We start from the raw sequence: 12116 nt of genomic DNA, 5'->3' as shown, positions 1-12116 counted from the left end.
ACTGTGCGGAAGTTCAAAAGTTACACAAACAAATACATACAAGATAGAATAGAAAAATAAACAGAGATTCCTGCAGACAAATATCTTTAATCAATCAACAATATTTGGATTGGCTTATACAATCATCAGTTAGTGCAAACAAAGACGTACAGGTAGAAAACAAATGCCACACTTGAGCAGTAACATTTGCCGATATATCATAATTCTAACCATACATGTCAGTTTTCAGACAAGCTGCACAACATGATAATATTGAAGAATAAATATGCCGTAAAATATCTCAATACCATATACATATTGAGGAACAGAGACTAGGGATATGTTTGTAGAAATGATCTATAAATGTAATGTTTGTCAGCTTGGGCCCATCAAGATAATCAATACATTAATCAACAAATCAAATGATAATGATAGAAAATTAATTGTGATAAATTGACATGTGCATTTGTAGGCGAGTGTACACACACACACACACACACACACACAGTGCTGCTAGTGAGTGTTGTGAGGAGGAACAATAAAGGAAACGCAGAGAGGCGATTCTCCTGAAAGGTGTACCAGCAAATGAGAGCATTCACAGGACTACAGTGATTTGAAGCCATAGCCATGTGAAAACATACGGCATAGATTTTGAACAAACAGGGGAAACTGTAGAATCCTTTAAAGTATATATCACCATCTGATGTCAAAACAGTGGAGCTTATATTTCAGGTACCATGATCCAAGATATGTACTTTGACCAAACTCTGACATAACATTACACCTCATTAAAAATAAACAGCATACTCCACACAGAATTGGTTTTGGTCGCAGAATAATGTTGACAATAATATCGCTCATGAACATAAGAATATCTGAAGACAATGTAAAAACGAGGGTGATGTTTCAGCATTGACAGTTTATCTATGAATCAAATAAATATAATTACACATACAGTACATACTGTATATTGGGCATGTTTTGCATCATTGTGTGTAAATCATTACTTATTCCAGAGCAGCAGTAGACACAATCCACTGTGGGTGGCTACTCAATGTAGGGATGGGCATAATAATCATTTGGTTGATTAACTGAATTAATTGTCAAAATTGGGGTGCACTACTCATCTGCAACCGACAGATTCAGCTAGTTTGATGGCTAAAGAAGGTGCAGCTAAAGACTAGCATGACTTATGTGAAGATGAGCTACATCCACTCAGCATTATTCTATTCAGTAACACACTGGCATGAAAACAGGAGTCCAGAACAAAAGAATAATTTGGTTGCTAATTTTCTCTTAATTGATCAAGAAAATGTAGTCAACCGCCCATCCCTAACTATTGGTCTTCTCAGACACACAAATGAGGCCAATGATCATGGATCAACATTAAATCCTTCAAAGCTACTCCTTTTACGGCAATCCGGAGCCATGGGGGGGGGGGGGGGGGGGGGGTATCATCAGTGCCACATACAGTATAATCAGCCAATCACAGTCAAACATTACATGTGATACATAGGGATAAGTGATGACGAAGAAGGCCTTTTTTTTTCAGAAGATTTGTTGTTCAAAGAGGATCTTCTCAAATCCTTGTGGAGGTGTTTGGTAGAAGTCACTAAACTGGCAGTCTAAGATGGCGCTGTCATCCACTGGAGGAACAAAACAAGGAATTGAAAAAAATTAAAATGCAAAGAACCACGGCCATTCTTTATCATGTTAAATGTCTTTCTTGTATTTAGATATAGTATAAATGGAGAACTTGCATCAACACTTATATGGGTAAACTTGTTTATAAATTGGTTAACCATGATGCTATACATGCTTTGTATTTCACTAATCAATGGTAATAAACTACCTTGTACAAATATTGGTACGTTTTTTTTTTGCTCCTGCCACACAAAGAATTAACAAAGTAGTTAATAGCCAATTTACAAAAGTGTCTGGCAGTTTCAATCAAAACCTGAAACTTAGCAATGTATTTTGTTTTGTTTATTATATCAACTTCAAGGCTCAACTAGTGAAAATGGAAAAAATATTAGGGATGTCCATATTTTCTAATCTTTGTGGTAAGACAGTTGCCATTTACTGTTATACCATGAAAATGAAAGGGAATGTGAATATTTACTCTGCAAGTATATTTCGGTATGGGTTAGGCTTCACTATGGTCCTAGTAAAAAAAAAAAAATAGTCTGGAATATGCAGCAAACTGCTTATGTTTTTTTTTTTTTTTGCCAGAACACACAGCCAACATGATGTGGCGGAAAATAAACCACTTCAGCCCCCTAGTGGATGAAAAATGTAACTGTCGTAACATCATATGTGTAGCTAATTAATATTGCATGATTTAATGAGATTCCATGAATAAGAAATGCACTTACCATAAACAACAGGGTAAACAGTGCCTCGGATCCCTGATGCGGGACAATGCATGTTCTTACCATTCAAGTACAAGTTCATTTCTACGTGGTCATATGTGACGCCCTGCAGAACACATCAGATTATTTATTAATCATCTTGCACGTGAGCCACAGGCATTATATCAACATTCCCAAAGCACTCACCACAATGTCACCCTCCTGAGGGAGACTGTTCGCAGGAAGGCGGTTCTTCTCTTCATTGTTGTAGAAAACAGAGCCATCGTGCCTCAGGACGAGGCTGTTGGAATCTCTGCCTAAAGGCACTTGGTTAAGGTTGGCCTTCTGTGTGGCTACACCGAGCCCCCACACACCTTGACACAGAGAAACATGATGAACATGATGACAATCCTAATGCAGCCACACTAAAATACACTCACGGTAAAGCATTCACATGCATGAAACCTTAAAATTTGAGGCACAGTGGGTATTGGTAGCTGAGGAATCACCTGTTGACTGAATCTTGAATTCAAAAAAACTTTTGTTCTGGTGCAAGGGAGCGTTCGCTAGGCACGCTCCAGTGCCACATATCCTCCGTCCACTCTTCACTATGACAACATCTGTGCCTGTAGTAGAAAACATATTGAAAAGCATTCTAAAACCATTTTTAAAAACATAAAACCTGAAAAATGAAAAAGTGGTTAAAAATGACAAAAGGAAATAATGCAATTTGTGTCATTTTAGACCAAACCAAAAACGAATACATACATTGTAGGTATGTTGAAAATATGTAACGAGTTAAATTATCAAACTAATGACAAAAGGCAGCTATTCATACAAAAATGACACCTGCAACACAAAGCATGCGGGCTGGTTTTAATATACATAAAGTCTTAACACACATTGGTTGTTTTAGTGTGTTTAAAAAGATAATAATTCTTAGCTCTGTGAAAATGTGCCACCATCCACCAGGATAATTTATTTCAATAGCTTTGATGTAGCTAGCAGCACGGTAGCTAACAGCTGAGATGCAAACACAACACGCAGCGAATGTTCTGACGTAAATACCTCAACATAAACGCGTGTGAATGGAGGAGAAAGTGATTTACCCATGTGATGGGTATCTAGCTGAACCGTGGGCATCTCTTTAAGTTGAATATGTCCCGAGCCTCCATCCCCGCAGCAGTTTAGACAACACGTAAACATGGCAGCCATTACTGTTTGCCCCAATCGCCACCAGAGCGGCGAAACTTCCGGAAACCATTGACGGTTCACAAATAAGTAGCCTAGTTAAATCACAGCGACACTCAGCGGTGGAGTTGGGCGTTGCATAAGCCTCCGTGCAGCCCAAGCAAGCATCCAATCACAGTGGCAAAGATAGGCAGTTTTGCTCCTGATGGCATGGAAACAAGGGAAGAAAAAAATCAGGGTCAACGTTTCCACTCATGACTTCGAGACTATTGGATGCAGATGTTACATAACCACGCGTGGGCTTTACAGTGAGTTTGAGGAAGAAAAATAATGCTGTTTAGAAGTTGCCAAAGCACAGCCATTTTGTTTAATAACGATAATAATATGTGTGTGTGTGTGTGTGTGTGTGTGTGTGTGTGTGTGTGTGTGTGTGTGTTTACGTGCTTGTGTATGAATGTAAAATTGTTCTTGTCATTCACTGTTGTAATGTATTTTTCAGTTTTTGGATAGTGCAAGTAAGCCTAATGCAGTGACTGCTGATTATTATTGTATTGTGGTCTATTTTCAAACACCAAGACATTGAATCTTACTTTTAGAGTTGATTAAGACTTACTGGACATAACAGTATAATTTTTGAAACTAATTGAGAGAGACATTCTTGTAGAAAAACACATCACAATCTTAAATATACAGTTAAACTAACGCAACATTTGCTATTACCAATAAAAAGTATCAATTATCATTTTAAACGGATAAGTTTTGATGAATGTCTTGTGTTTGGATGTGTACCTTATGTTGTGGCCGAGAAGTGTGTTTATTATTTTTATTTTACCTGCTCCTTCCATGATGATGTTAACGTGGAACAGTGGCAGAAGTGGGCCAGCATAAGAATTAAAAAAAAGTGGAGATAAACCCAAGTTGACAAGTTTTTTCACGCTATGATGTTTTGCATAGCAACAGCACCTCCCCCCTGCGCCTGGCCGCTTAGGGATCGTGTGGCAAGTACTCGACTCGAAGAAAGCGCAAAATGCTCATAGTCTCTACTAAACTTTTATCCAAACATACTAATATCACGTGTTACATAATGACCATGGTGCATTTATATGTGTTTGCCATCGCCCGAGCGGAGAAGAATTAAAAAATTTCCCCCATTTTTCGCTCCGAAGCACGGTGACGAAAGGGTTCAACGCCAACCCGGAAATGGGTTAAAGTCTGCTCGGCAACAAGCGCCATGATTGCGTCGTAAAGCGCGTCTTCCTCTCAACAGCTGGTGAGTGAGATCGTTTGCAAGTTACTAAATGTGTCACACACACGCACTCTCTCTCTCCCTTAGAACGATCCCCCAGTCTTTCGTTTATCTATAGCTTCCATTCAGCAGCGGTTATTTGGCAGCAACTGTCTGGACTCTTTTTTTGGCGCGTTAATATTTCCGGCTATTGTTTGGCGCGTTAGTTTGTGTATCTGTCACTAAAAAGGCGCGAGATGTTAGGTGAGGTGACATGTACCCACGGAGCCAAGATGTCACGCAATGCAAATGAGTTCCAGGGTGGCAATGCTCCAACGTGACGATCGACTCCTTGTGTGTGTGTTTGTGTGTGTTTACGCTTCACAATTGCTCTCCGAGGAAATGTCACGAGTCTCATTTAGTTGTTTATATCCACAGGAGAGACCATGGAGCAACTGGAGGAGGAACTGACTTGTCCTATCTGCTGCGGTCTCTTCGAGGACCCACGCGTCCTCCTGTGCTCGCACAGCTTCTGCAGGAAGTGCCTGGATGGTCTCCTGGAGGGTCCCCGGGGACTGGCTTTCACCAGAACCTTATTCAGGTGCCCTACGTGCCGCAAGGAGAGCCCACACAACGGAGCCAACAGCCTACAGGTCAACTACTCCCTGCGAGGCATCGTGGAGAAGTACACTCGCATCAAAGTGGCGCCCAAGACTGGTGTGTGCGTCCAGCATAGCGGCCAACCCCTCAATATGTTCTGCGTCACAGATTTGAGGCTCATTTGCGGTTGTTGTGCAACCGCAGACGAGCACAGAGGGCATGAGTTTTGTTCCCTGGAGGAAGCGTATGACAGGGAGAGATGTGCGTTTGAGGATCTCCTCCGAAGCGCGGAGGGGTGGCCCAGCCCAGGAGCTCTCGCCCGCTTGGAGATGCTCCAGGCCGCCAAGAAGAATGCTCTTCAGGCGGTGAACGAGGACGCGGAGAGGGTCTCCGACTACTTTGACAGACTGGTCTCCGCATTGGAGTGCAAGAAGAACGAGATCCTCTGTGACTTCGAGACGCAGAGACTGGCTGTCATGCAGGCTCACGACCCGGAAATCACCCGGCTGAGAGGCACGCTGGAGCGTCAGCGGAGCGCTCTCACCGCCGCCGAAGCCTTCCGGAGAGTGACGGAGCCGCTGGGTTTTCTGGAGCATATGCACGACTTCCGTCAAACGCTGGGAGTTCTCAAAGCAGAAGAAGAGGAGGGAAGGACGCCACCCAATCAGAAAGTCACCCGGCTGGTGCGCAACTTCGACGTCCGCAAGTGGGACACGGTGAAGCTGCGTGACGTGGACAAGATGACTGTGCCCTATGAGAGGGAATGCGGGTATCCAGTCGGGTCACGTCGATTCATACCCCGACTCCTCCTATTCCTTGTGGCGTGTATGGTGCTGGTGCCCATCCGGGGAGGCCTCCTTGTTTTAGATGAGGTGACCGATCACCTGGGGGCGGTGACTGCTGCAGCCCGGGAGCTCATACAGGAGGTGTCCGATGCTTCCAGTTGGCTGGTGGACGTGGGTCAGCAATGTATCGCACACGTAATAGACTCTACTGTCACTTACATTGGCAGCTGAAAATCCATATAAAGGAGATATTTACAGCAAGGAAACCACATTTTGTGGGACCACCTTATGGAGCCAAACAGGTTACATCCATTTCCTATATATTAAATTCTGTACGTGCATTATTTTTTTTCTTATCTTCACATGCCAAATAAAACGAAGCCATCAGACGTGCATGCTCGTTTTGTAATTTAAGTCCCAACATTTCAATTTAACGCCATAATAAATCTGTCTCCTGCACTCAGTGCAGTGATGCTGTAACCTCTTCAAGGTGACATTGCATAACAAGGCCTGTGTGAAATATTCAGCAGGCTGCACAAAATGAATAAAGCACCCAAAAATACCATCTGCTCTCCTAGATAGTATAAAAATGCAAGTATTTTTACATATTTGCATTAGCATTGTTAATGTTAAAAGATAAAAATCATATCAGTTATTAAGGGATAAGATGGTTAGAAGTGTTTGTAAATGTGAGTGATGTGTACAAAATGTTTTTTTTGTTAAGTAGGTCAATAAGCGTCACGGTCATCTTTGTTTTTAATAATCAGTAAAAATATATTTATATGTGTATATATGGATAGGAAACGCATAGGATCAGAGCACGAAGTGATGTCAAATGTGACACACACACACACCATAATGTGTGTGAGTGTTTATATATAGTTCTGTTACCAGGCAAATATCGGATTAAATTGAATGCACCACTTTCATATACATTCACACTTGATATTTTCGTGGGCGCCCAAACATGAATGCAAGTCTTTAAATAATGGAAATAATGCAATTTGTGTCATTTTAGACCAAACCAAAAACGAATACACACATTGTGAGCATGTTGAAAATATGTAACGAGTTAAATTATCAAACTAAATCTCACGTTTCAGTACTAAAGGTGATTTTTATGAAAAAAAATAAACAAATCACAAACACATTATTCGTAATATTTTACTTCCCCGTATTGAGCAGTTGTTTAAAATAAACGTATAAAGTTTGGTAAAATATCAGTGCCTTTCTGTAACGTGTAATTTGCTCACACAAACCCACACTTGACATTCTCCAATATAAAAACAGGCGTATTTGAAAGTTATTACATTTTAGAAAATGCCCAATATTTAAATTCTAAATTGTGATGTAAATATATACTGCATGGAGTATTTGTCTTAGAGCACCACGCAATGATACTTGAATTAAAGTGCTGGGATGCACATATTCTTCCTAAATGGCAATAAAATGACGAAGCGAAAAAAGGTGAAGGTGGAAAAAAAGGGACAAAAACCAATACACAACTCTACAATATCGCATTTTGAATACTATAATGCATATTCTTATAACACACATACACACAAAAAAGAAAAAAATGTTTCCGAGGCCAAAATATGAAGCGGAGAAGGCCTGATGAGGAGAAAAATACGCGTCAGCAACGGAATATAAACTGCTTTTTACATTTCATCATAGTTTCAATCGTCACTGAAAATATGGTTACATTTTTGCTCTACAAAACGACTTTTATGTGACATAAAAAGGCCTGAAAATTCCCGTTTGATTTTAAAATGATCATCAAGAACGTTATTTCATTGAGCATAATATTAAAGTACAACCAAAACAATGTAAATACAGGGCGGGTGGGGGAGAAATAACATAAAATGTAGAAAGAAGCAATATGAATACAATAAATACACGCCACATGATACAAGTATTCAGAAATTAACATATTTGTACAGTACGTGGCTGTAAAAAAAATCTAACATGTAATTTTGATAATAAATATGAATGAACGCACTGGACTGCAGGGCTATTCAATTTGAGGCCCACGGGCCAAATCTGAGCCATGAATGATATCAGACTGGAAACTCGGGAACAAGTCATATTTTTACAGGAAATAAACGCCAGAGCATTCTTGTCATGGAGCTATCTTTGACAAGCAGCTTTGCAGTACATCCTTAAAAACAGCAGAGCTCTCCCGTCAAATGCGTCACCTAGAGGATCTTTGATCAGTGTTTCTGCAGTAGTTCTTAAAAAACAGCAATACTCTTGAGGATCTTTTAGTATTTTTGCAGTAGGTCCAAAAAAAGGATCTTTGACCAGCACTTTTAAAGCAGATTCCTAAAAACAGGTGAACACTCGTCACATATAGAGCATCTTTGATTTGTGTTAGCATAGGTCATTAAAACTGGTCCTGAGCTTCCTGAAAATCTAACCATGAATTTAGTTGAACATCTCTGATGTAAAAGTTGGAGCAACAAGTATGACATGTTTGGTTAGGATTAAAACACATTTAGGACAGAAATTGTCATCAGCAAGATGTTTATTTATGAAGACATAATTAAAATAACAGGGTTGATAAGACACTTTAGTTAGAATAGTCCTTTATTGTCATTGTAACAAGTACAACAAAATTACGTTGTGCCGCTGTGACATATAGAGGATCTTTGATCAGCACCTTAATAGCAGATTCCTAAAAACAGGTGAACACTCGTCACTTAAAGAGCATCTTTGATTAGTGTTTATATCATAGGTCATTAAAAGCCCAGGGTAAATGCTCATAAAAGATCCCCAAGAGTATTGCTGTTTTTTTAAGAACTACTGCAGAAACACTGATCAAAGATCCTCTAGATGACGTGCATAACACAAGAGCTCTGCTGTGTTTCAAGATGTACTGCAAAGCTGCTTGTCAAAGATAGCTCTATGACAAGAACGCTCTGGCGTTTAGAATTTCCTGTAAAAATATGACTTGTTCCCAAGTTTATAGCTGTCTAATTAAGTTTATCGTTGTCTGTTGCAAGCGAGTGGTCAGCTTTGCTTCAGCAGCACGATCAATACTGGAGGATTCGGCTTAGAGTCCACTCCAATATTTACGTGCTGCTACAGTGAAGTGACCTGATGATAAGGTTGTCGATGCGTGGCTGGTATGGAGCAGATGGAATAAGGAAGATCCAGGAGACAGGAAGAGCAGGTCGGGCTTTACTGTGGCAGCACAGTATGGCCTGCATCTCAGTGTAACCCACAAACCATTCCGTGCTGCTACGGCATTGCCACAACATCACAAGCGTCGTCAGGTATCTACATAGTTCAAGCGCAGTGTTGACAACATGCTGCAGATCCCTCATCAGATACTTCCACTGTGATGCTGCAAAGCCTGAAACACACAATGGAGAAAAATAAATGAAGGTGAAGGAAGCAACTTGACACAAGACTTTCAATTAAATAGTTGCAGTTTGTTGTTGCTGTGGGAGAATCCAGGTCAGTACTGCCATGGTTTTATTTTGAAGTTTACTTTGCACTGAACAGAAGGTCACTGTGTGCACTTTTAATGCTGTGTAACTAATACTTATTTTTCTGCTATTTCTTGCTGCTTAGTGATGATGATGAAAAAGACAATACACAAACACATAGTGACACATTTTTCATAGAAATGACCCTTTGGGGGTGTCTAGTCAACTAGCGGTCTGCGGACCACATCAAGCCCGCCAAAGCTTCTCATTTGGCCTGCCGAACATCACCCAAATAATGAAACCATTCAATATGGACGCCCATGCTTTTATAGTTCAGGGTAGAGTGCCGGACATTCTGTCAACTCAACTATTTAGCTTGTTAGCTTTTTTGTCGCTAGCAAACGATTGTAATTCAAAAGAAAAGGGGAGTGTTAATGCCGCTGCAACCAATCAATGCATTACAACATTTTTATTGCAAATGTTGATCCAAAACGGCAGAAGGCATTTCCAAAGTTGGGCTACTATAATCCCTTTGAATGAGTCGTATTCACACACAGAAACTAATTTGATGCAAGCAGACCAATCACAGTCTTTACAGTCTGCAAGGTTTTTCGGAGGTGCACGTCAAGCTATGCAAGGAGCGTCGCACGGAGCATTATCCAGGTTTCACAGCCTGAATTGTACCAAAAGAAACCGGTGATGTGTATACATAGGTGTATTCAAGGGTCAAAATGTGTGGCGAATATAAAAAATGCATACATGTTGGTACATCTGTTGTATAATCATTTCAATGAAAATACCGGAACAGATGACATGTTTTTACAGCACAGTACTACATGCTATGGAGAGCAAGAGTGTACGAGGAGTGATTCCAATGCCACAAACATCATTGGATTGACAAAATAAAAAAAAAGTGTCTATTAGTTGTCCTTGTGTGTGAAGAACAGAAGACCATTTTAATAATTGATATAGATTCATTAAAATGCATAGCCACAGCTCCAAAGTTGGTGGGGTGTAGCAATGCATTTATTCCATGTGGAACAAACACAGCTGAGTAGTGTAACAACAAGAAAAATAGTGAATAAAAATGAATTTAAATAAAGATGCCGATAATGGATGTTTGGTACCAAATGCCTTCACTATAGGAAATGTTGTATTAAGCTTTGTCATTTAATATAAACGCGCCAATGTCATGCAATAAATACCATAGAGGACAAGAACTTAATATAACTTAACATAATAGTCTTCTAGTAGGTCAGACTTTTATGTTACCAGCAGAGGTCTCAATGGACCCGAAACCATGGTCTTCAATTGGGCTGATGGACAAAGCCTAATAACAACACCCATTCTCAGACATCCACATAGCAAGAGGTGGTTTCTCACACTCACACACATCTATACTAGGAAAGGCTGTAGTCCAAGTGCGAAAGCACTACAATTTACATACGTGACGTGAAAGCAAATCCAGCACAATGCACAAATGAAATGCAATGAAAAGCCTTTAACTTGTATCCTTGTCACATCTGCATTCAGAGTAGTTGCTTTAAAATGAAGATCCACTTTCATTTCGCTGCACCTCAGAAGGGCGGAAAATAGTGAGGACTTGTATAATCCAGCAAATGAACTGAATTGCAGATAATCAGGTTTAGAAATATAATGTGCTTTTAAAACAATTATAAAACGACATTGTTAATTCCAACTCATTACAGTAAGTTATTAAATTCCATCATTTTTACTGGGGTCCCAATGTTATGGCTTCCTCTACAGGTTTCAATTTCCAGATGTGTGTGTGGTTTTTATTTTTTATTGGTGTTAATTTGTCACAGGAGAAATCTAGTCATGCACCGATTTCCCTCATTTTAGGGTATCTGTGGTCGGCCAATCCTCACATATGAAACCGATTTTATCCACCAATCTTATCTGTCTCAGCAAAGGTAAACAGTGTGCGACCATGTTGACAGTCTGGCAGTATTACACCCTAAAAGAAAAAAGGGAAAAGGATGGCATCATTTTTTGAAGGCAAATTAAGCCGTGGTGGGGCTGCAAACAAAACAGTCAATACAACAAACCTCACTCGCCATTTAAGAAACCACGGCAGCATTTGAAGCTCGGAATCACGCTAAGGCTAGAGCCAAAACTTACATCACTACACAAAGTGGACAGTTAGAGCTGTATATTTTTCCAAATTGTTTATAAGACTGAATCAACTACCACATTCATTCATTCATTCATTTTCTATGTCGCTTGTCCTCATTATGGCCATGGGGGTATGCACGAGCCTATCCCAGCTACCTTCGGGCAAGAGGTATGGTACACACTGGCCTGGTCACAATGGATACAATGTTGATAAATAATAGGATACTTGTGTCCTTACTGGGAGGTTAAAGTAGAATACAACTTGAATCAATAACGATCCACAAGAGAGCCACTCCAAATCATACAAGCTAAATCCACTGATTAGCAAAGTTTAGATATTTACCTACTGCTCACAATATTTCATAATTTATGTAAATAAAAAAAAAGTACTGGATAATTGAAGTCATTCCATCTTTAG

General features: G+C 40.0%; 2 protein-coding genes across 4 annotated transcripts; one reads left to right on the top strand and one right to left on the bottom strand.

Moving 5' to 3' along the window:
* Positions 1–12: 12 nt before the first annotated feature.
* On the bottom strand, positions 13–3580 carry spryd7b (SPRY domain containing 7b). Its single transcript, XM_058082427.1, has 5 exons — positions 3440–3580; positions 2840–2956; positions 2538–2704; positions 2355–2457; positions 13–1625 (listed from the first exon to the last, which is right to left on the bottom strand). Exons 1-5 carry the CDS (start codon positions 3543–3545, stop codon positions 1528–1530), a joined length of 591 nt encoding a protein of 196 aa, XP_057938410.1. The 5' UTR covers positions 3546–3580; the 3' UTR covers positions 13–1527.
* Positions 3581–4723: 1143 nt separating this feature from the next.
* Positions 4724–6524, top strand: trim13 (tripartite motif containing 13). 3 transcript variants are annotated; one of them, XM_058082423.1, is made up of 2 exons: positions 4724–4791; positions 5185–6524. In XM_058082423.1, the coding sequence occupies exon 2, from the start codon at positions 5193–5195 to the stop codon at positions 6360–6362; it is 1170 nt and encodes a 389-aa protein (XP_057938406.1). In that variant the 5' UTR covers positions 4724–4791; positions 5185–5192; the 3' UTR covers positions 6363–6524. The 3 variants fall into 3 exon arrangements, with proteins under 3 accessions (XP_057938406.1, XP_057938408.1, XP_057938407.1); XM_058082425.1 differs by lacking the exon at positions 4724–4791 and adding an exon at positions 4802–5102; XM_058082424.1 differs by lacking the exon at positions 4724–4791 and adding an exon at positions 4802–5112.
* The last annotated feature ends 5592 nt before the right edge of the window (positions 6525–12116 follow it).

Source organism: Doryrhamphus excisus, chromosome 9 (assembly GCF_030265055.1).
Source record: "Doryrhamphus excisus isolate RoL2022-K1 chromosome 9, RoL_Dexc_1.0, whole genome shotgun sequence".
Lineage (NCBI taxonomy): Eukaryota > Metazoa > Chordata > Actinopteri > Syngnathiformes > Syngnathidae > Doryrhamphus > Doryrhamphus excisus.
The sequence above is the reverse complement of the archived record's forward strand: the minus strand, read 5'-3'. Positions and strand labels throughout refer to the sequence as shown.